The 25216-nt window shown below is 32.4% G+C and overlaps 1 protein-coding gene across 1 annotated transcript in view; it reads left to right on the top strand.

Moving 5' to 3' along the window:
- Window positions 1-25216, top strand: part of CNTN5 (contactin 5) — a 1555331-nt gene that overhangs the window by 722620 nt on the left and 807495 nt on the right. Inside the window, exon 4 of the mRNA XM_031961045.1 lies at window positions 19984-20116. Within this exon, the coding sequence (XP_031816905.1) occupies window positions 20062-20116 (55 nt within the window). The 5' untranslated portion in view covers window positions 19984-20061. The remainder of the gene's footprint in view (window positions 1-19983; window positions 20117-25216) is intronic.

Below are 25216 nucleotides of genomic sequence, written 5' to 3' on the forward strand. Positions count from 1 at the left end.
TCTATGTGCACTCAGATCACTGACTGTTTAAAGTAAAGGTCAAAATCAATATCAGACAGAAGAAAAGATGAAGATAAGAAAAAAACACCACATGTTTTTACAGCAGCTCCAACACAACCCATTAAAATAAGCTATTGACTAAAAATGAGAAATGCACAAGAGAAAATATATTAATTTGGGCATCATTTCTTAGAGAAATTTCAACTGATTAAATCTAAGCAATGTTAGTTATCTGATCGTCTTCTCACTTCCTATTATTTTTCTTCTTGTCTTACTAATCCAAAGATTATTCTCCTTTTAAAAAAGAATCAAAATAAGTCAGTAGTTTCAATTTTCTTGTCATATTCATTACTTTAATCCCATACACCTTAAGAAGTGAATGTTTATCTGTTCATCAGCCATTTGCTTCTAACTTAAAAAAAAAATTCTTTCTATTGTTCTTAGTGACTTTATCCATATTCATATGGATAGCTAATATCCATATCTTAGTGACCCAACTTCTCAGTTTCTTCCTTATTGGGATAGTCCCTGATTATATTTTAAAATTTTAATTCCTTTTTCCTCATGTCTTCTGAAATGACTTACCCTGAAAAATATCAGGCCCTAAAATCCCACCAATCCTTTTACTGAACCTTCTGCAAAATTTAATTCCAAAATTCAATTTGTGTCAGACTATGCCTGAATTTCTTTTCCTTTCTCTCGAAATCTACCTTCCTTATTGGTTCCTAAAATCTCTGTAATTTCTATTTCAACTACTACTTCCTCTTTCTTGTCAAGATCAGTTTAGTTTCATACTCTTATTTTTTTCTACCTTTAAAAGATATTTCACTAATAAAATTAAATTTCTTAATGAAAAGGGAACAAATACAATATTATTGTATTATAAATGAGTATATTATGAAATGAGTGAGAACAAAACTCTCAGACTGAGACCAGCTAAATTGGATCATCCTGAGGGCATTTGTGAGAGAAATTGGAAAAAGGACAACAAATAGGGCAGAAGTGGAATAAATTAGTTGTGTTTCTATCATCAATAGTAATAGTGAAAATATTCCATATAATTTCTATCATCTCAGCATCTATTTTATGAAGAAATTATAGTAGTACTTAAGAAGATAAATTTAGAAAGATCAGTGGGCCATCAACAAGTGATACAAAAGAAATACAGAAGACAGGTGACATAACTTGTAAGTCATTCAGAAGACTGTTTTTCAGGTACCATTTGAGCTTGATAGTTTCTAAAATCCCACACAATTTTGAGATTTTGTGATTATATAAATTTTGAGATACCATAAAGAAAGGAGATTACCAAAAGATGGAAAGACTTAAGCATCAGGTTGACCAAGGAGTCATCAAAAATTACCAAACTGTGGACCTACTTTTTGATCTCTAGATAGAGATTTTGGGGAAATTTTAAATGTATATATTGTCAGTATCCTTGATTTTAAAATGGTTTTCATAGATACTGTTATGTACCAGACTTCATTTTCAATCATATAATTGACTTAGGTAAAAAGTGAAGGAAAGAGAACAATCATTTATTAAGTGCTTACTATATGCCAGGTTCTATGCTGAATAATTTTTAAATATATCATCTTATTTGATCCTCAAATCAAACCTTGGAAGACATGTGCTATTATTATTCTAAGTTTATAGTTGAGGAATTAAAGGCAATGAAAGAGAAAGTGAAATATTTACTAAGGGTGACACAAATAGCAAATGTCTAACTTGAACTCTCTTCTTCCTGATTGGAGTCTAGTCCGCTATCTACTTTGCCACCCACTTACTTCTAAAGACAAAATACAATATGCCAGTTTCCTTTTTTATTTATTTATTTTTAATTTCAAAAGAGTATATAACTCACTAGAGCAAAAATCCTCAAAAAAGCACTTCTACCAAATAGTCTATCTCATGACTTCCTTCCGATTATTCCAGGTAAAAGCCCTACTTCATATTTTGCTGGAAAATATAGACCCTTTACTAAAAGTTATCTCTTCTCCCCTCTTCCTTATCTCATACAGATTCCCTATTCTTTAATTTACCAACAATCTATCACAAATTATCTTGCTACTACCCTTCTGCTTACAAACATTCCCATGTCTCACTCATGTTCAAAACAAACAAACCTTGTTTACTGAATCATCCCTAATACTTCTCATCCAATTTCTTCTAACTTTTGTAGCTTTCCCTACTAGCTATCATCCAATATTTCTTCTAACTTTTTAAGCTCTAAGAAAGTGACTAATGGTTTTCTTTTTCCTCAACTCTTTGCAGTCTGACTTCCGACCCAATCATTACACTGAAATAGCTCTCTTCAAAGTTTTACCAGTGATTTCTTAGTTGCCAAATCTAATAGCCTTCTCCCAGACCTCATCCTCCTTAACTTCTTTGCCTACTTTGGAATTATTGATCACTATCTTCTCTTGGATTCTCTCTTCTATGTTTTTGTGTCATAAATCTCTCTTGGTTCTCTTCCAATTTGACCATCTCTTAGTTTTCCTTGCTGAACCTGCTAACTAGGAGTGCTCTCCAAGGCTCTATCCTTCTTTTTTGCCTCTATACTTTTTTGCTTGGTAATTTCCCCAACACCCATTTGATTTGATTTTATATTGGAAATACTAAATCCAGTACAAACTTCTCTTCTGAACTTCAATCTCACATCTCCAACTGACTATTTGACTATTCAAATTTAATCTGTTTTAGATATCTTAAACTCAACATATTCCAAATTGAATTCATCTTTCCCCCAAATGCTCCCATTTTCCTAATTTATCTTTTACTATAAAGGATTTCTCTATCTTCCTAGTCAGCTAGCTTTGAAATTTAAGTATAATCTTGGATTCCTCACATTCCCTCATCCCACCCCATGTCCAAACAGTTAATAAGGGTCTATCACTAGTACCTTTGGACTTTTTCTCTTATGTATGCCTCCTTAATTGCTCTGATACTGCAACAACTCTGGTGCAGTCCCCTATTACATCACACATGGACAGTAGCCTGTCAAAGAGCAGTGCTGTAAGATTTTCCCCCCTTCCAGCTCATACTCTACTCATGTATTAAATTGATTTTGAAATTTAGTTCTGTTCAAATTATCATCTATTCAATAAATTCCCGTGGTTCTCTATGACCTCCAGGGCCAAATATATAATTCCTAGAATTTGAAGTCCTTCATAATCTGGGGCTTCCTTTCTTTCCAAGTCTGTTTACATTTTAGTCTCCTCCACATACTCTGCAATACAATAGAAATGCCTTCTTGCTTCTCTTCAAACATAACAGTTTGAATATGCCTGACTTCAGGCATTTTCACTTGCTCTCTTCCATAACAAGAAATTTCATAACATCTCCTGGATATTGTGGACTTCTTCAAAACATAGTTAAACACCACATTCTAAAAGTAGCCATTCCACCTGCTCAGTGCTAGTACTTTCCTTCTTATATTACATTTAGTTTATCTTGCATATATCTTGTTTATGTCTAATGGTTTGCTTGTCTCCCTCATTTAATGTAAAATATCTGAGAGCAGGGGCTATCTTTGTATCATTTTTTTTTTGTATACCAAGCATTTAGAACAATGCTTGACACAATATATGTACTTTATAAATGTTTGTTGTTATTGAGTTGACTTGAACTTCGGTACCTGATGAAACTTATTTAAGTTCTCAAGTGGAAAGGGAAAACATAACGTTGCCTTATATTGCTGTTCATACGATGGTATATATCACATTAAGTCAAGCTTCCAGCTTTCAGGAGAATTGCTTTGTTCACAGGTTTTAAGACAGAAAAATGTAGTTCAACTTCTGCTTCATAGGTTTATTAATTTCATAATAGGTTTTATTCTATCCTGACCATTTAGGGAAAAAAAGTTCCATTTACAAGAAATTTTAAGCCATATTTTCATTCTTACATCAGTTGTTGAGTCTGAGTATTCTGAAAGCATTCTTCCAGAACTCAGACTTTTTCTTATTTGTAGAATAAAAATGATTTATTTTCTTTAATTACCAAATTTCTGCTTCTCTTACTTTAGAAGTTAATTTGCTATTGTGCTGGGCAACATTCCTTAGACATGAATGAAATAGACTTCAATAGGCTTTCTAGAGAAAAGTCTTAACTTTAAGAAAGAGTTTGATTTTTTTCCTTTTTCATTATCTATCAGGGCTTCTATATTACCATGTGGATGCTCAGGAGTGTTATTGAAATTCATATATAGATGCATTCTCTCTCTGTATGTCTCCTTGGTATATTCCACAAAAAGCTTTATAATTGCCCTTTAAGAGTTATAAAATTAACCTGCAATATAGGCAATTTTTTATGATTCAAGGTATTTTTTTTAAAAAATAGCAATTCATTTCAGGAATTATATTTCAGATGAGAATATGTATTTTTAAAAAATTCTATGACTTGAACTTCAAAATTCAATTAATCCTTGCAGATAATACCAACACTCCAGTAAAATAGCTAATCTACTTTTTGCATATGTTGATAAAGATTGTGAGGTACTTAGTTTTCCCTGAACAAAGTATTAAGGCAAATAACTTTAGTGGATAATATAATATTTGTTCTTAGCAGAAAAATATAGTTCTACCCATCAATGGGTCATATTTCTTCATATGTGCCACAAATAACTTGGATTATAGATTTAGAACTAGAAAGGACCTTAGAGGCTAAGTAGTCCAGGAAGTCAATTAGCATTTATTAAGCACCTATTCTGCCTCAGGTCTATGTTAAGCCATGGAGATACAAAGAAAGGAAAAGAAATCAAAACAAATAGTCTATTCTCAAGGAGCTCTTGGTCTAATAGAAAAGACTACATAGAAACTCCAAATCCCATGCTTTTTCCATTGAACCATGCTCCCTCTTTCAGAGTCAGTATAACATAGTGGATACAAGACAATGCTCAGAATAAAGAAGACAATTCAGTCTCTGACACTGACACTTACTAGCTTGATATTCCTAAACAAGTCATTTAACTTCTATCATCCTAAAACAACTCCCTATGAAAGTTCTATTCAGTCATAAGTATTGTAATTCAATGCTAATGAAAGGACTTCCCACCCTGGGGGAAGTACTTCTGACTTTCCCTTCCCCTCACTCCAAACCCCAGCATGCTATGGCTCATTAAAAATTCCTCAAAATACACACATCACTCCATTTCTTCCAAGTAGTCTGCTATAAAGTTTGTACGGTTCACTTATAACTTACTTGGGATGATTTATTCAGAGAAAGAACAATGTTATTTATTGTTTTTAGTCACTAAAAAGATTATACCTTTAACAATCTAAACCTATTGAAAATTATCATATTTATTTTGGCACTTTGTAAAAATGCTTGACCCTGGGCATTCATTTCATTTGTGAACACCCTAGGACTACTCTACATTTTTACATTGCTGGGCTCTCCTAATTCCCAGGCCCTCAGAGAATCCTCTGCAGGGTCTTTTGCAGGGTATAAACCAATTTTACTCAGTTTACCTCGTTCTGAGGTCTCTGGCTACAGTTTCATAAACTGTAGTTTAAAAAGCAGTAGTACACTCAAGAACAGCCATGAGCAAGCTTAAAGTCTTTTATTCATGTGTTCACATCCTGCCCTAAGCTTTTGTTGACTCCCACGTGACCAGGTCAGCAAGAGACCCACATGTTTACAACCTGCCTCCAATCTCTCTGCTGCTCCCAGGTTAAAAAGACAGATTTCCTCCTTCATAGAGCTTAAATAGGATCTATGAGATCACATGCACAGCCAATCAGGGAGGGAGATGTCTTTCATTAGAAAGCTACCTCAATATAGCTAAAGTCCGGCCCATAATGCGGTCTCTTCCTGCACACAGAAGTTACTTCTGGGGCTTTCAAGCATTACCTCCTGGTTGCACTGAATGTGGCCTGTCCTTTGACTCTTACAGCACTTAAGTAAAAAAAAATAAAAAAAGAAAGAAAGAAAGAAAGAAAGAAAGAAAGAAAGAAAAATTGGCTGAAAAGATCATAATGAAAGTAACACAAATATGTCCTGGAAAAAGAGAATGTTTCACATCTAGTATGCTTTTCAGAAAAAATAAGGATGAAGCTTTTTTTTTTTTTTTTTTTGCAAGCTCTAAGGGCTCAAGAAGACAAAGCAATGACACACAAATTTGAAGGCTTATAGAAGTGTGTATGCCTTCATTTTTTTTTTCCTTTGAAGAGAGATGTATGTAGAGAAGTAGTTTTTTTAGAAAATCAAAGCCAGTGCCCCACTCAGCTTTGACACTGGAAATAATATTTTATTTTTCCTGAAAACTATAAATAACATCACCCCAGTCCTTAGAGATGCAGAAGGCTTCTTTTTAAGTTAACAGTATGAAGAGAACATAAATACTTAGAGCATGCATTTTTCTAATGCACAAAAAGGGTATAGTCCATTTTTCCTACAAGAGAGGGCATTATGGAGGAGAGAAATAAATAAACATTTTTAGTGTCCACTATGTTTCAAGCACTGTGCTAAGCACCCTTAAAAAAAAAGAAAAAAATGTGTTATTCAATCCTTACAGCAACCCTTAAAAATAGATGTTATTATTGTCCCCATTTTACAGTTGAGAAAACTGAGGCAGACAGGATTAAGAGCATTGTCCTTATAAATGCTCACAAGCTAGTAAGTATCTGAGTGTACATTTCAGCTTAGATCTTCTGACTCCAGCCTCAGTCCTCTACCTAGGAGGCCTGTCTCTGTACCATGGTACAGAATTGACATCAGATTATTTTAGTGTGAGAAATGCAATATTCTTTAGGTATATATTATTTACTGATAATTGGAGGGCAGTGGACAGATAAGAAGAGATAGATTAAGGATTGGGAACAGAATCAGAACATCTTCATTTACTTTCCATCGTATTCATTTGCAATTATTCATTCAATTAAATATTGAGTTAGTCAATAAACATTTTTTAAATACCCATGAAGTTCTAGGCATTGTGCTAAATGCTGAAAACTGATGTTAAAAAGAACATCAAAAGAGAGTTCCTCCTTCAGGGAGCTTTCAGTCTGTTGGGGAATGGGAGGATTCTCAGTGCAGGGGCATGGAAGTCCAGCAGCTGAATAAGTCCTGCACCCCTTCTTTAAGGGGAAAAACTAATAGGAGTTCTTTGATATCTACCCTTTACTCTCTTCAGTGAGAGTGGGAGAGATCTCAAGGGCCAGGATATCATTAAATATATATTTTTTATATTTATAGTGCTATATTAGTAAGAGATAAAAATAAGTATATGACAGTCTCTACCCTAAAAGTACCTTGTTGGAAAGACAAATATACGTGCGAAAAGAAAAATGAAAATTGCATCTGGTTGAGAATTAAGGGGCTGATATGTATAATCAGATTTTTCTCTTCATTTTTTCTTTACTGTTTAGTGGGAAAAGCCTTCAAAATAGACAGTTTTGAGCTTTCACAGAGGAAACAGTGAATAAATGTGTTTCATTCATCATGCATTTATTTTGAGGCAAGTCAGAAGGCATAATAGAAAACTGAAATAATATGCCAGGCTTTATTTGGCCTACAGAATTCCCAAGTTTTATATCAACTACTGACTTGATCACAAAGTATGAAACCATCTCATAAGATCATAGTAGCAAAACAGATTCCCAGATTTTCCCTTTATTTCAAGAAAAATTACAGGGGACAATGGAGAGTATTGGGCTTAAAAGTAAGTTGAAAATTTGAATCATTCTTTAGATAATTATTTAGCTGTGAGACACTGGGTAAGTCCCTTAATTTCTTTCAGTCACTTCATTAAATAAGGATAATTGCATCAACTTACAGGATTGTTTTAAGTACCAAACAGCATAAATTATGCAAAGTGTTTTGCAAACCTTAAAGTGATATATAAAAATGTTAACTGTCATTTTCTTGTAAGCTTTTGTAACTTATTAGTTTTTCCAGCTTCTAAAATCCATAACTCAGGAGGCTCAAGTATTAAACCCTTAAGGAATCTAAACCCATTAAGAACAAAAAAAATTATTAAAAAATTTAATAAAATGTGATATTGAAGTATACAAGGCATATAGTTTCCTAATTCTCCTTCAAAGAACTTCCTTTCTCCACTGAATTTGTATTCTAATTTTTAGGGATATTTCATCCAAAATTACAAATCACAATCTATCCATGCCTCCCATCCACTATAACTCTTGTCCAGTCCTCCTCATAATTTCATCACAAAGGTATCCATCCAAAACGCTGAGTAAAATTCTTCTTTTCTCCAGAAAAGCATATAAATGGTTTGCTTTGGATGAACTTCAATTTCAGATAATTAGAGATTAAAATTTTCCTTAACTTGCAACCCCACAAATTATTCACTAGAAGAATAATGGTGTTTTAAAAAAGACAGACCTCTGTTTCCGTGAAAAGCATGAGATCCTAAAATGCAGTGAAGGGAATTCAGCTGGCCTTCCCCTCCTCATCAATTATTGGCATTGTTTATTCTTTTGCTATGTCTATATATATTTTATTAATATAAATGCTCTATAGGCCATTCATTCAATAGAACATCATAGTTTAGAGAATAAGCATTCCTCATCCATTTAGTTTTACTTATATGACTAGTTAAGCTCTTTTAAGCCATGTTTTACAATCAGGTGCCACATTTTAGGAGGTAAGAAAATTACAGAACTTTGTGAAATGAGCATATCATCATCTGCCAAAACTTTCAGTTATTTGATAGCTGTATGATCATGAACAAGTGACATGACCACTGTTTGTGTCAGTTTTCTCATTTGTAAAATGGAGATAATTATAGCACCTACCACCCAGAATTGTTGTAAAGATAAAATGAGATAGAAATTTACAAAGCACTTTGCAAAACCTAAACTGCTATGCAAATACTGCTGTTGTTAATTATTATTATTATACTCACCATCTATAAACAATCTCTCTTTGACTTGAATTATTCTAGAAATTATTCTCTGCAACAGTGCCAAATACTTTTGGTAAGCACACATCACCTTTTTTATACCTTGTTTGATATTAATAATCAGAAGATTGTCAAATGAGTAAGTTACCTGCACTATATCTTCCAGAATCTTTTAAGATTTTGACATATTCATGAAAGATACTTTTGACATTCATTGCAAACCTGGTATTAATGAGAATAATGAAAAACAATTTGAAAATTTAATTCAGAATAGAAAATTTAACATATAAATGAGCCAACATCCAAAGCTAATTTTAAGGACTCAATAAGGACTAACTGATTAAGTTTTATATGTGGAAATATAAACCGCATCTCTAAGATTGTTATTAGTAATTGGGCAGTACAAAGCAAAGATTAGGATACAGCTGAGTGTGCTGTAATTATACAAAGCAATACTATGTAGGAAAAGGTAACAATAGTAATAATGCTATACGAATGAGAAGAGAGAACAAGAACTAATACAGAGGAATTGGGGGGGGGGGGGGGGGAGGGCAAGTAGTTCTGAAATCCTACTCCTTTCAAAGAGGGAATTCTATATATGTATGGTGGGGGAAGGAATAGGATAAGGCAGGGAATAAAAGAATGTGTAGATTAAAGGAATGGAGTAAGATTATGAGATTAATTTAGATTAATGAGAAAGGGATATATAGAGAGAGAAAGAGTTGGGCATGAAGAGAAGGAGGGATTCTTGAGGTGGAAGAGGAGGTCAAATAATTGCAAGACAAGTTAATGGGTGGAAGTAAGAAGAGTTTTCAGGAATAGGAAATAGAGATAATGTGTGTGTGTGTGTGTGTGTGTATATATATATATATATATATATATACACACACACAAATATATGTATGTATGTACACATATATATGCAAATATATGTATATGTGTATGTGCACATATATGCAAATATATGTATATATGTGCATGTGTTTATGTGTGTATACACACATACATAAATATATCCATAATTAACTGTAGCTTGCTTGGAGAATTGGGGAAAGGGGAGAAGATGAAACAGGAAAAAAGAATAAAATAAAAAGTGCACAGCAGAGAACAGAAGAAAATCTACAAGGAAGCAAAGAAAAAATGGATATTTTTTAACACAATGTCATATTATTATATGTCCTTTCTTGAAATGGAAATTTATTGTTTCATATTTTGAATACACTCATGTTCTGCTATGCACATGAGTGTTTTTTTTCTTTTTCTGCTTTTTCATTTTTTTCTTTTTTCTATTTTCTATGTAAACTTTAAATAAAAAGAAATACTCAAATTCACAGAAAAAAAAATAGAGAATTTAAGTAGTTTATTCTCAGAAAAGGGAACTGAATAAACAATAAATGAATTCCCCAAAAGGGGAAAAGTATGAGATGACTTGACTAATGAATTCTAGTACACATTCAAGGAAGATTAATTCAATATCACTTAAATTGTTTGCAAAAATAAGAAAATTGGGGAATGATATTCTCAAAATCCTTTTATAATAAAAATAAGATCTTAACTAAACAAGGGTGAAAACAAGCAAAGAAAGGAAATTAAAAACCAATATTTCTGATGAATATTGATGCAAAAGTCAAAATATTAGCTACAGTAACATATGTTAAATGATTAATATGATTAAATGATAAGACTGGTTCTATATCAAGAATATAGGGTTGACTAAATATTAATTCAATTAAAATATAATATTAAAAAAAGAAAATTTAGTTTACAAATGAGGAATGAAAGAAAACAAAGACGTGTAGAAATTATAATACTCTATGTATCTATCATCTCTATGTCTTTCTCTTTGTCTCTCTCTTTCTGTCTCTCTCTCTCTCTCTCATGAATAGTTTCTTCAAGAAATTAATTCAATGGCATTGGCAAAAACCAGCACAAGGATCAAATGAATTCTACTTTTCTAGGGAATGATTTTTTTTTTAGGTATTTTTTCCTAAACAAATGTCTTTGTCCTGTCAAACCGCATATTTAGAGCAGGTACAAAATGAGAAGAATAAAATTAAAGAGAAAAAAAAAAAAGGTCTGCAATCAAAATAACCCCACTCTGATCTCTGGAAACAAGATATGATGTCAGAACATAGAAAATGGATGAAAAAATTAGACATCAATTTACAACAATCTCACACAGAATTTTAACTGATATAAATTTCCCAAATGAGATCAACAGTGCCTAAAAATTAATCATTAGTTGAAAGTGGAAACTAATTTCTAAAATTTATAGTGGAAAATGGAGGCAGATTACAAAATAGGGGAGAAATAGTAAGGGATAAAACCAAATGAAACAAAAAAATCTTGGCAAGGTATGTTAACCAAACAATATCATGCCAATGACATTTAAGAATTAAAGTAGGAAGAAGACCATTAAAAAAGAATAATGATGTGGTAATAATATCTACTATAAATCTAATTGGAAATCTTGGAAGTAAACTCCATTGTACAGGCTGAAAAACATACATATGGATTAAGAGAACTGGAATGCCTTTGACGTATTTAGAATAATTGCAATTAGAAATAATTAGAAATTAGATATAAAAGCATTGCTATTAGTTGGTACTAAGGTTCCCTGATGACCTAAGGCCTAAAAGCCCAGCATGTTGAGAAGTAAGGGTGACAAACTTCCTGCCACTGTATGCTTTCTAAGTATGCCATGGTGTCAAATGCTAAGTCAGAGATGTATCTAACTAAACCAATGCCAAAACTTTGCTGAATATCTTTTCCATGCTGCTGAATAAAATGTCTTTTTTAGTATTAACATATCTATCCATGTATCTATGTTTATCAGATCCCTGTTTTAATCCCAAACTTCAACAACCAAACTCTATGGTCTGAACTAGAGCATATAGAAAATAATTCCACTCCTGAAAACAGTTTTTTTTTTTCATATAGTAACCATGCAAAAAATTACTACATTAGCAATTCCATAGTGATTAAGCTTTCCTCAGGAACTAGGCTCTTTCCCTTCTCCTAACATTCAAATATAATGCTTTGCTCATAAGACCTGCCTTTGAATCAAACATTGGATATTTTTGCAGGACAAATACTATTATCTTTTGCAGAAAGTTGTGACAACATACAAATGTATACAAAACATACATATACATGTATGTATATACAAATATACAAATATAATCATTTAAAATTTTGTTCCTTTTCTTTTGGACAGAGTTCTTCTAGAAAAACAAAAGGGAGAGAAGGCAGAGGTTCTGAAATATTCCTTTACTAATAATACATCTATGTCTAGGAAGGCTACAAGGGAAAGCAAAATGTGTAACTGCATCTTAAGTGATAATAGTTCACAGTTTTTTTTTTTCAAAAGCAATTATTTGGGGAGAACTTTCTTATTAATTCAAAGTCACAGCTGCAGAAATATATACTTTTTGAAAACAGAAAAAAAAACCCTCAAAATTGAGCAAGTAATGGAGTTTATAGTGGTTTTATACATATTAATTTTAAATTCTGGTTTTATATTACAAGCATTTTCAAATTTTCATATCTTGTGAAAGCTCTTATATAATAACATAACAATTAAGCAAAAATGCTAATTTAGTAACCTCATATGAAAGTTCATGTAGCATTCCACACCTGTATTCACCACCAAAATTTTTGAAAGTTTTTAAAATTACCTGAAATTCATTTTCTATTTCTTCCATCTCAATCTCATTAAAAAAGAAAACTAAAATAAAAAATCTATGTAAATAACCAGTATATACAAATCCCATCATTAGCTTTATATGTGTGCTTATCAGTATATGTGTGTGTACAGTCAGTATGTGTGTATAAACATATACACACATATATGCATAACTATATACATATGTGTATGTAGATTGTATATATCTCATCACTCCTTTTTAGGAATTTTAGATAATTATCTTGTCATTAATCCTCTGGAATCATAAATGATCATTGCATTGATAAAGTCCTTACAACTTTTCCCCAGGAATCAGTTTCCCTTCTTATCTCAGTTGCATCCAGTTGTATGATTTTATTTATGCAAAAGTCTTTCAGTTTCATGTGATCAAAATGACCTATTTTATCTTTTATGGTCATTTCATTCCCTGTTTAGTTATAAAAATATTTCCTTAGCTATATACATGAAAAATATCTGACGTGATGATCTTTTCTTTCTATTTTTAAAATAATTTAAATTTAAAATAATTTTTAAAATAACATAACCTTTACCCTTGGATATTTCAGTCACATATAGAGCTATATAATTATTTCATTGGTTTTCTAAGTCTTCTTCCTTTCCCTAATACCTCCCAAGTGGTGACCTGTCCTAAATATCTCTCTCAAATTAATAATAATAAAATAGTTCAATGCAATTTTTTTAAAGACGTAGATTTGCAATCAGAAATCCAAGGTTATCATACTACTTCAGATAGATCTTTTTATGATTATAGGAGAGTTGCCAGACTTCTTTGAGGTATTCTTAGTTTCCCGATCTGTAAAATTAATGCTTTGTATTAAATGATCTTGTGTCCTTTATACAACTAAACCCTAAGATTCTATTGCCATTTTATCCTTTTTTTTTTTCATTTTATACTCCTGCCCAAAAACTTTCAGTTGAAATTTGTTACCTATAGAATAAAGTCTTGATATGCAAGACTTGCCATTATATGTAAACAACTTCTGTTTCCAAAATTATCTATTAAGACAGCTGGTGGCAGAATGGAAAGATCGCTATATTTGGAGACAAAAAGAACTGAATTCAAAACTGGCTGCAAATAATAAGTGTGGGATCCTGGGCAAGCCGCTTAACTTTGGCCCATCTCAGTTTCTTAAAGTGTAAAATTGAGACATTAACAGGGTTGGCATGAGGATAAAAAGAGATAATATTTGTAAAATCATGTAATACAATGCCTGTCACATAGTAGGTGATATACAAAAGTGATGAGCAAAAGTTCTTCCCCAGCAATCTCTATTTCCCTTGGATTTGAACATGCCATATAAATTGTTTCTATTTTTTGTTTGTTCTGTTTTTGTCCAAGTCCCAACATATTTTTAAAGCATAGCTTCTTTACCCTTCTTTGCTTTATACACATATCATCTATCCTTAGTCTTGACTGGTCTTTCAATTTATAGAGCAGTTAAGGTTTATATCACTAATTTTATATTGAGTCTGTGCTCAATACTATATTATTTTGTCTTCTTCACTAAAATATAGTATACTCAAAAATTGAGAATCGGGTTTTCTACCACTTGGTATCTTAAATGATAGTCTCATAGCCAATAAGTAGTAATGACAACAAGGAAAAGAAATGAGTGATAGCCTCTCTTCTTTGGAAGCAGGCAATCACTAAATTTAAGATTATAGACCTGGAGCTATGCTATGTGTGGATAAAGTCTGAAATATGCTTATATTGGTTGGTGGATTGAAGATTTTCATGTGAGTGGAAGATCTACATTATAAATTAATTATATACTGAGACTTTCTTAAAGCAAAAGAGTAGAATTTAGTATAGATCTTGACAGTGATGAGATGTAGATTTCAATTTAGTTCCATGAAGTGTCAGAGTAGAGTAATGTTCCTTGCTTCAAAGAATCTTTTATATTTCTTCCATTTGACAATGGAATACAGATATACCCTTTTCTCCATCAGAATATCAGCACCTTAGTGGACAGAGAATTTCTGTTTTTGTATCCTTGGGACTTAGTACAGTGTCTTGAATTTAATTTGCAATTAATAAATGCTTCTTCTTGAATTTTTAATGTAGTGGTCATGACATCATGTGATATTACAACTTTATTTCCACAAGTATTTCTGAAGTGTCTATTAAGTGCAAAGTATTATATGGAACACTGTGATTCATTCATTTAATATTCCTTTACTTCATGCCAAATACTTAGAAAGACATTAGAGATACAAAGAAAAAACTAATAAATAATTTCCCCATATAGTACTTATATTCTATATATGACAAGAAGACAGTAAATATCCAAGTGTAAGACTAGGCACTGAGCCTATCCCATGAGCAAAAGGAACTCCCACCTTAGAAACTCTCTCTACCAATGCAAGTTTGAACTTTCTCTTCATTTTGTAATAATTTCCTGGGGCACTGAGAAATGATATAGCTAGTAATATGAACAGTGCTTGAACTCAAATTTTCCAAGCTCAGAGTCTATATAGTATGTAACATTATTTTTTTTTATTTTTTATTTACAAAGCATATGCATAAGCTTTTGTTGCAAATTTTCCCCTTCTTCTCCCTACCCTCTCCTCTATCTCGCAGGTAGTCCAATGTATGTTAAATATGCTGAAATGCATGTTAGATCCAATATGTATATACATATTTATGCAATTATCTTGTTCCACAAAAAAAATTAGATCAAGAAGGAAGAAAAAGAACTACTGAGAAAAATGCAAGCAAATAACAACAGAGAGAGTGAGAATGCTATCTTGTATTCCACATCCATGGTTCTCTCTTGGGTATAAATGGTTCTCTTCATCACTGCACAAGTGCAACTGGTTTGAATCATCTCAATGTTGAAGACAGCCATATCTGTCAGAATTGATAGTCATATAGTCTTGTTGTTGCTATGTATAATGATCTCCTAGTTCTGAATGTTTCATTTTGCATCAGTTCTTGTAAGTCTCTCCAAGCCTCTCTGAAATCATCCTGCTTGTCATTTCTTACAGAAAAATAGTATTCCGTAGCATTCATACACCATGATTTATTCAGCCATTTTCCAATTGATGGGCATCCACTCAATTTCCAGTTTATTGTCACTACAAAGAGGGCTGCTACAAATATTTTTGCACATGTGGGTCCCTTTCCCTCCTTTAAGATCTCTTTGGGATATAAACCCAGTAGAAACACTGCTGGATCAAAGGTAATGCAGTTTTATAACTTTTTGAGCATAGTTCCAAATTGCTTTTCAGAATGGTTGGATCTGTTCACAGTTCCACCAACAATATATCAATGTCCCAGTTTTCCCACATCCCCTCCAACATTTGTCATTATCTGTTCCTGTCATTTTAGCCAATCTGACAGATGTTTAGTGGTATCTCAGAGTTGTCTTAATTTGCATTTCTCTGATCAATAGTGATTTGGAACACTTTCATATGAGTGGTAATCATTTCAATTTCATCATCTGAAAATTGTCTGTTCATATCCTTTGACCATTTATCAATTGGAGAATGGCTTGAATTATTATAACTTTGAATCAAATCTCTATATATTTTAGAAATGAGACCTTTATCAGATCCTCTGGATGTAAAAATGTTTTCCCAGTTTATTGTTTCCCTTCTAATCTTATCTGCATTAGTTTTGTTTGTACAAAAATTTTTTAACTTAATATCATCAAAATTATCTATTTTTTATCAATAATGGTCTCTAGTTCTTCTTTGGTCACAAATTCCTTTCTCCTCCACAAATATGAAAGGTAAACTATCCTATGTTCTTCTAGTTTGTTTATAATATCATTCTTTACGTCTAGATCATGAACCCATTTCAAACTTATGTTGGTATATGATGTTAGGTGTAAGCCTATGCCTAGTTTCTGCCATACTTGTTTCCAATTTTCCCAACAGTTTTTGTCAAATAATGAATTCTTATACCAAAAGGTGGGGCCTTGTGGTTTCTCAAATACTAGATTGTTATAGTTATTGGCTATTTTGATAGTGGCTATTTCACTGATAAACTAGCCTATTTCTTACCCAGTACCAAATGGTTTTTGTGATATTCTTGTTTGGTTTTCTGGGACAGCCTTCTTTTCAGTAGAGTAAACACCACAAGGATAGCCAGGTGTTAAAGTCCAAAGTCTTTATTTTCTCCTTCATAATCTAGTTTCCTTGCATGGGGCTGGGCAGCTTTCTGGAGAGCCTTTCAGACTGGCCTTGGTCTCAATGGGGGGAACAGGAGGACAGGCCAGCCTGTCCTGAGGCTGGTGAAGATGGAAATGAATCTCTCTGAGTCAGAGGGCTTGACCTCCCGCCTCCAGTTCACTTGTCTTTTCTGGCTCTCACTCTGGCTGAGTTTGTCCGAGCTTATATGCTCTCTTATAATTACATTATCATAGGTGTGAATCTTGTAGAACTATATTAAGTACTAAGTACATGTACTGAACTTAGAGAACTATTAAGCCCCATGCTAAACTAGATCACCATTGTCTGTCAGTCACACTGACTCAGCACTTTGTTGTGCTAAGAATCCTTGTTTCAAGTTCAGAGTTCTGGCCCATAACAGGTTTTGAGGACCGCTGCTTTATAATACAGTTTTAGATCAGGTACAACTAGGTCACTTTCATTTGCTTTTCTCTTCATTAATTCCTTTGAAATTGTGGACCTTTTGTTCTTCCAGTTGAATTTTGTTGTTATTTTTTCTAGTTCAGTAAAATAGTTTCTTGGAAGTTTAATTGGTATAGCACTAAATAAATAGATTAGTTTAGGAAGTATTGTCATCTTTATTATTTTCACTCACCTTATTCATGAGCACTTGATATTTTTCTAATTGATTAGATCTGACTCTATGCTGTCTGTACTGTGTTTGTGGTCAGCTGTTTGTGTTAGGCTGCCTCTCTCCTGTTTCAGATTGAAACAGACCTTTTCTGGCAATCTTCTGTTAATTTGTTGCACCTCCAATATTTGTGGGTTCTGCCACTCCAGAGCTAATTGAGAGTCTGGATTTCGTAATTATTGTGAGGGCTGTAGAGAAGGTGTGTCAGCTCCACCATCTTGGCTCCCAAGAAATCTCCCTGTAAGATTATTTTTCAAAAGAATATATAGCATGAATAAAGGTAATCATGGGAAGGAGAGAGCACTAATGACTGGGGATGGATGTTTATCATGATATCAATTAATAAACATTTATCAAGTGTCTACTATATTCCAGGCACTATGTTAAGCTCCTATAGGACCATACATTTAAAATGGGCTTTGCAGAAAGTTAGGGATTCTGAGAGGTAAAGGTGTGTATATGTCAGGTCAAAAAAAAAAAATCTCAAATCAAGAATTTTGCAAAAAAACCCAAAAACTATTAATTATTTTTAAACTATTGCCATTATAAATAATTGATTAAGCCCCTGAAGTTATCACACTGAGCCAATGTTACCTAAAACAAAGCATGGTACAATGGAAATGATTGAGGTATATCAATTTTTCTCTTTACTATAGATGGGAAGATGTAGGGGCTTATGTAATGTATACAAACATGCAAAAATCTGACCAGTAGAGGCAGCTAATTGCTACAGTGGACAGAGCACCAGCCCTGAAGTCAGTAGGATCTGAGTTAAAATCTGGCCTTAGACACTTAACACTTCCTATCCGTGTGACCCTGGGCAAGTCACTTAAAACCAATTGCCTCAGCAAAAAATAAAATAATAATAAATAAGTCTGTCAGGTAGAAAAGGAAATGGATTCAGAAGGTGAGAGCTAAAAGAGTTTTTAGAAATAATGTAGTTCTGACTCTACTTGGCTTCAAGGGAAATAATTGGAACAATCTGCTGCAAGTTTACAGGTTGGTTGATTTTAACTCAATATAAGAAAGAATATTCTCATAATTAGAGTTTATCTGAAAATAAAATAGTATGTTTCAAGTGATGAGTTCTCCATTATTAGTGATATCTAATCAGACTGTAGTGAGAATTTGTTTAATATTAGTGCATTCAGGTTTTTTTTTTTCTTAAAGATCTAGGATTCTCTAATCTAAGTCATACAAGAATTTTTGATTTAGGAGCTTGTAGCCCACATTAAGCAACTTTGATGTCAACCAATATTTTAGTGCTTTAAATATGAAATTCTCAGTTAAGGCTGAGGACATTTGTTCAAAGGTTTCTATCTTTATTTACATGGAAGAAAACCTATATTTTTTATGAAAGAATAATGAAATGGGTGTGTTTTTAAATTGAAATTATAAATCAATGATGATTTAATCTTAATAGCTGCCTTCTCCATTAGAGAGTCTTAGCCATGAAATTAAAATGGACTTCTGTGCCCAGGGTATAAAAGAAATTAGAGTGAGCCTAAAATGAATCAAGTCATGGATTTTTCTTATGGCATTAATAAGTAAATTTCAAGTCACACAGCACAGAATGCTTGCCTGTTTTTAATGGTGAAGTTCCACAAGGCAGAAGATAATTTCATCTTTTCTTTTCTTTTTAATATCTTCAGAGAGTAGATGTGAATGAAGAAGGAATTATTGCTTTCACATCCAAGGCACACTATAAATTATTTTTTTTTGGCCCTAATTGCTTTGTCTAAGTAAAACATATCTAGATCACACCTGGATGTTGTAAACCTGTTTATCTTCATCATTTCCTTCTATTTTAGGAACTTATTATCTATCTTTCTTATATGTACAGTCATTTCAGAGTTAGGCTTGTTTATCACGTATGTTTTTAATGTAGCTCTGCTAGTGAAAAAAAGTTATCCAAACAAAATAAATATGCTCTGCTTATTGTAAAACGTCATGACCAAGAGACAAAAAAAGTTAAATATTCATGAAAATTCTTATTTCCCCCAGGTCTGGCCAGTGTAGGTTGCTGAGAAAGATAACTCACCAAACAAGGGAACTGTATCACAACCAGATTATCACAGAACTTAAAAACAAAGGCAATTGACATTAATAATTAATTGAGGAAAAGTTCCCTGCGGAGGCTGAGATGAGCTACAGGCACAATGTGTAAAAGTGCTTGACTAACTGATCATTAGTTATGTTCTATATCAGAGAAACAGATATTAATGTATCTTATTTATCTATCCTAGTTGTTCTAACCCAATCATTTGTCTAATGTATTAAATGATGCTTTCCCAATTCCCCATGAGTAAGGATCATCCCAAATTAGAGCCTGATACTTTTTTTTTTATTGCACTTCTAGGGAGTGATCTGAATAAATGAAATATGAAAAACTTGTTTTGCTATTTTCTTTGTAATTTTGGCAATGTGTATTTAATGCCTGGAAATAGAAATCATATTAGTTATTACAATATTTTAAGTAATGATCAGCCTTTTCTTACCTTAAGCATTCTGAGGTTTTGTGTCCTTTTGTATGCCCTTTAAATATTACTTTGTTTGTTTCTGTGAGTTATTTCTTTTATTTCTGAAACTTGTTTTTTGTCTCAACAGGCTGTACTTTAATGAAGAAACGTCAAAGCTGCTAACAGTTATACAAACTGGGACTCAGGAAGACCCTAGTGACCAAGGATGGGGTCGTCATGGAAACTAATTCTGTTTCTGTCAGTCACTGGGTGTCTTTCAGGTAAAAGTCTTGCATATTTTATGACTCTAAGTACAAAGTTGTAATGAGGTATTACATGTCCTGCAGAAGCTACATCTTTAAGTGATGATATAAATTCATATCCCTAAACATATCTATGGATATAATAAAACTCGTGTTTGCTTTGCAAACTATATACAAAATTAAATAATGCAAGGTATTTAGGAAACAGAATACTATATAGTAATGTTAATAAAATGACTACACACCTCATTGACTTTCATTTATAATCCAAGCCATTATTAGTCTTCACAAGACTCAATAATATCCTTATTTATCATTTGTAAAAGCTAATTACAAAATTGTCTCATTACAATAGTAAATTCCACCACTTTGAACAAAGTGCTACTTTGACTCAACTCAAGCTATGGGAGGGGCTTACTTTGAGACAATTGACTCATTTTTATGAGTACCAAAAAGTATTATACTTGGTTTTCTGAATTTCTCTTTTTTCTGCTAGGTCGATCTTAATGTTTTAAATTTTGGGTTCTGCAATATTACTTTATCCTCTAGAGACATTTTATATTATAATTTTTATAGAGTGATATCATAATATTCAGAATTATTTTCACAGTTCCTTTTGTCTTTGTTTTAAATTCAGTGTCTAGAAATCAAACCTTGGTGATTATTTTCATTTTTGACACATAATACATGTAGCTTAATTAGTTATAATACAATGTATCACTAACATTAAAGATGTAGACTTGTTAAAAAAAAAAAAAACTTAGGCCTATAAAAGGCAGTATGAGCTGTGAATAGTATTGAATGTCTTTTTTTTTCCCTAAAGGAATGATTTAACATTTTGAATGAAATATTTATTGATTAAAAGGTGTATTGGGATATGAATTTCAATGCTAACCAATTTTTACAAATGGAAAAAAATGATAATGAATTAAAAATGACTTTCTTATTAATCTTGGCTATTGGTACCTGGAGAATTTTAAATAGAGAATGATGAATAGGTAGTGACCTCTGTGGAAGTTCTAGTGGGCCTATGGGCATTCATGACTTTTAGATGTTGATACATTAGTTCTTATGTCTATTTTAACTGGAAAACTCCCTGACTTTATCTTGACACATTTATGGTATTAAAAGTACTCATTCTGCATACCCAGAATTGAAGGTACCTGGGAGCTTTTGAGGAAGAAGTTTCAGTGCTCATGTTCAAATGGGAAGGTAATTCCCTAGACCTCCAAATTAGACATCTTTTTTTGTTTGTTTGTTTGTTTTTCTCTCAGGAGTCTCACAGTATCTTTTATTCTCTCATGTTCTCTCTAACTCTCCTTTTAACTCTTTCTCCTGGTCTTAGAATACTTGTATTTCTTGTATTAGGGATCATCTTATCACTTCACATGTATTTTATATTCTGCATTTGGTAAGGAGTAGAAACTAACTCAGGTTCATTCAGAGAACATTGCTGTCCTGAGGTATTAGTGCAAACTGTATATCTTCAGAAGAGCCTTCCAGCCTCATCCAAAGAATCATCATTCCTCTGTGGACAAAGCTGATATGAAGTGGAATCTTAATCAGCTTTCAACCTTTCCTACTTCTCTATATCTCCCAAATATTTTGCTATTTTACCTGAAAATGGAGAACTCCCAATTCATTCTCATATTTATTCTCTTGTTCCAGCAGAACCAAGATTATTTTTCCCCTTAAAAAAGGATAAGAACAAGTGTCTAAACTTAAAGGAGCCCACCATCAACTAAACTCTTTTATAAGCCAAAGATGAGATACCTATCAATTGAAAAATAGAATAGCAACTGAAACTGTGATTTTAGTGGTTTATGGGGATTTGTAGATGAGGAAACTTCCTCTATCAAGATATGCTAATACCTTTTTTTTGGAACTTGTAATCTTAGTTGATTGCCCAGAGTATTGATAGGTTAAATTACTTGCCTGGTGTCACATGATAAGTATGTATAAGAGGAATCAAACCCATACCTTGCTATCATGTCTCTATTATCTTTCTTTATGTAATCCATACTCTATATAGCTGTCAAAATAATCTTTCTAAGAAACTTGTCTGAACCATATTGCTCCTTTGCTCAAAAACTTTCTATGGCTCCCTATTCCTTATAGAGCAAAACATAACTTTCTTTTTAAATAATATTTAATTGTTTAATAATTTCTTTAGTTTCCAATAACATATAAAAAGCTTGTAATAATAATTTTTAAACTCTTGAGTTCCAAATTCTCCCCCTACTTCTTGCTACCATCACATCCTTGATAAAACAAGGTGATTTGTTATCTATTGTAAACATTATGTCATGCCAAACATATTTATATGTAACCCATATGAAAGAAAACACATGAAAAAATTTTGTGTGCTTCATCAGTTCTTTCTCTTGAGATGGATAGGATTTTTCATCATATGTCCTTTGGAATTGACTGAGATGATTGTCTTGATCAGAGTAACTAAGTCTCTCACAATACTATTACTGTGTATAGCATTTTCTTGGTTATGTGCATGTCATTTTGTATGAGTTCATATAAGTCTTCTGAGATTTTTCTGAAATGATCCTGTTTGCCATTTCATATAATACATATTATTGCATTGCAATTATATAACATAACTTGATCATTCCACAATATAGGTTCCCCCCTCAATTTCTAATTTTGCCACCCCAAAAAGAGCTGTTACAAATATTCTTATTCAAATAAGTTCATTTCTCTTTTGTAAAATATTGTTGAGATATTGAATAAATCATAGTGGTATTGCTGGGTCAAAGAGTATGCCTAATTTTGTAGTGATGTGCTATATTGTTCTCCAGAATGGGTTGATTAGCTCACCAACAGTGAACTCCACCAACAGTGTTTTAGTGTCCCAGTTTTTCCATATTCCCTCCAGCATTTGTCATTTTCCCTGTCATGTTAGCCAATTTGGAAAAGTGTGAGGGAATACTGCAGCATTGCTTTAATTTGCATTTCTCCAATAAGTAGTAATTTAAAGAATTATTTTCATATGGCTGTTGATAATTGATTTCTTCTGAACAGTTCCTTTTCAAATGCTTTGACCAATTATCACCTGGGAAGTACTCTTATTTTTATAAATTTGGCTCAAAACCATACAAACACATAAAACACACACACACACACACACACACGCACATACACATACACCCCCTAAAATATTGAAGTATTTATCAGAGAAACTTACTATAATTTGGTGGTTTTTTTCAGTTTTATTTCTAATTTTTGCTTTGTTACTTTTGGGTTTTGTGCAAATTTTTTAAAATTATGTAATCAGAATTATCTACTTTACTCCCTATAATTCTCTCTTCTGTTTAGTCATAAACTCTTGCTGTATCCATAGATCCAGCAGGTACATTTTTCCCATTCTCCCATAATGTATTTATGATATCTCACTTTATTTCTAAATAATTTATTCATTTTCACCTTATCTAATTACATATACTGTGTGAGATGTGGGCACACACTCACTGTGTGAGTGCCTAGTTTCTATCAAATTAGTTTCCAGTTTTACTAGCTATTTTTCTTAAATGGTGAATTCTTTTTTTTTCCCCTGAGGCAATTGGGGTTAAGTGAGGGTCACACAGCTAGGAAGAAGTGTCTGAGTCCAAATTTGAACTCAGGTCCTCCTGACTTAAGAGTGGTACTCTGTCCACTGTATCTCCTAGTTCAATTCTTACCCCCAAAGCTTATATCTTTATCAAACACTAAATTACTATGGTGATTTACTGTTGCCCATTGTGTGCCTAATCTATTCCACTGACTCATCACTTTATATCTTACCTGTACCAAATTGTTTTGATGATTATCTCTTTGGAATATAGTTTAAAATCTGAAACTGTTGGTTTCCTTTCTTAACATTTTTACTAATTTCTTTCATATTTTTGACCTTTTATTGTTTACCATTTTAGCTCCATAAAATAATTATTTGATAATTTGATTAGTATGACTCTGAATAAGTTAATTAACCTTGGTAAAATTGTCATTTTTTATTTTTTCTAGTAAATTTATTTATTCTTAATACACATTGTTTTATGAATCATGTTGGAAGAGAAAGTTCAGAGCAAAAGGGAAAACCATAGGAGAGATACAAAACAAAAACAGAAAAAAGAATTAAATATAGCATGTGTTGATTTGCATTCAGTCTCATTAGTTCTTTTTCTGGATGTAAGTGGCATTTTCTGTCCAAAGTCTATTGGAATTGCTTTGAGTCACTGAACCTTAGAAAAGAAACAAGTCTTTCATAGTGGATTATCACACAGTCTTGCTGTTTTTGTATATAATGTATTTGTGTTCTCCTTGGTTTCGCTCAGCTCATGTGAATTTTTCCAGGCCTTTCTAAAATCTGCTTGTTAATCATTTTTTAATAAAACAATAATATTCCATTATCTTCACGTACCACAATTTGTTCAGCCATTCCCCAATTGGTGAGTATCTACTCATTTTCCATTTTTCTGTGATGGTAAAGAAAGCTGCTACAAACATTTTTGCACGTGTGTCATTTTCCTCCTTTATGATTTCCTTGGGATACAGACCCAGTAAGGGCACTGCTGGGTCAGAGGCTATGCACAGTTTAATAGCCCTTTGGGAACTATAGCACAGTTCCTAATTGCTCTTCAGAATAGTTGGATTATTTCACAATTTCATCAACAAAGCATTAGTGCCCAGTTTCCCCATATTCCCGCCAACATTTATCCTTATCTTTTCCTGTCATCTTAAAATCATCATTTTTATTGTATTAACTCAGCCTACACATGAACATATATATTTTTCAAGTGTTCAGATCTCTCCTTAATTGTTTGAAAAGTGTTTTGTAAATATTATGTAATCCCTGAATTTGTCTTGGCAGACTCCCAAGTATTTGACATTGTTTGCAATTATTATAAATGGATTTTGTTTTTGCAGCTGGATTTTATTGGTAATATATAGAAATTCTGATGAATTATGTGAATTTATGTTGTATTCTGCAACTTTATTGAAGCTGTTGTTTCAAGTGTTTTTTTAGTCGAATAAAGTTTTGTGTTTACCATTATATCACATGCAAAAACTGATTTGATTTTTCAATGCAAATTTTTATTACTTCAATTTCTTGTTCTTATATTCTTATTA

The sequence above is a fragment of the Sarcophilus harrisii genome, chromosome 3 (genome assembly GCF_902635505.1).
Source record: "Sarcophilus harrisii chromosome 3, mSarHar1.11, whole genome shotgun sequence".
NCBI lineage: Eukaryota > Metazoa > Chordata > Mammalia > Dasyuromorphia > Dasyuridae > Sarcophilus > Sarcophilus harrisii.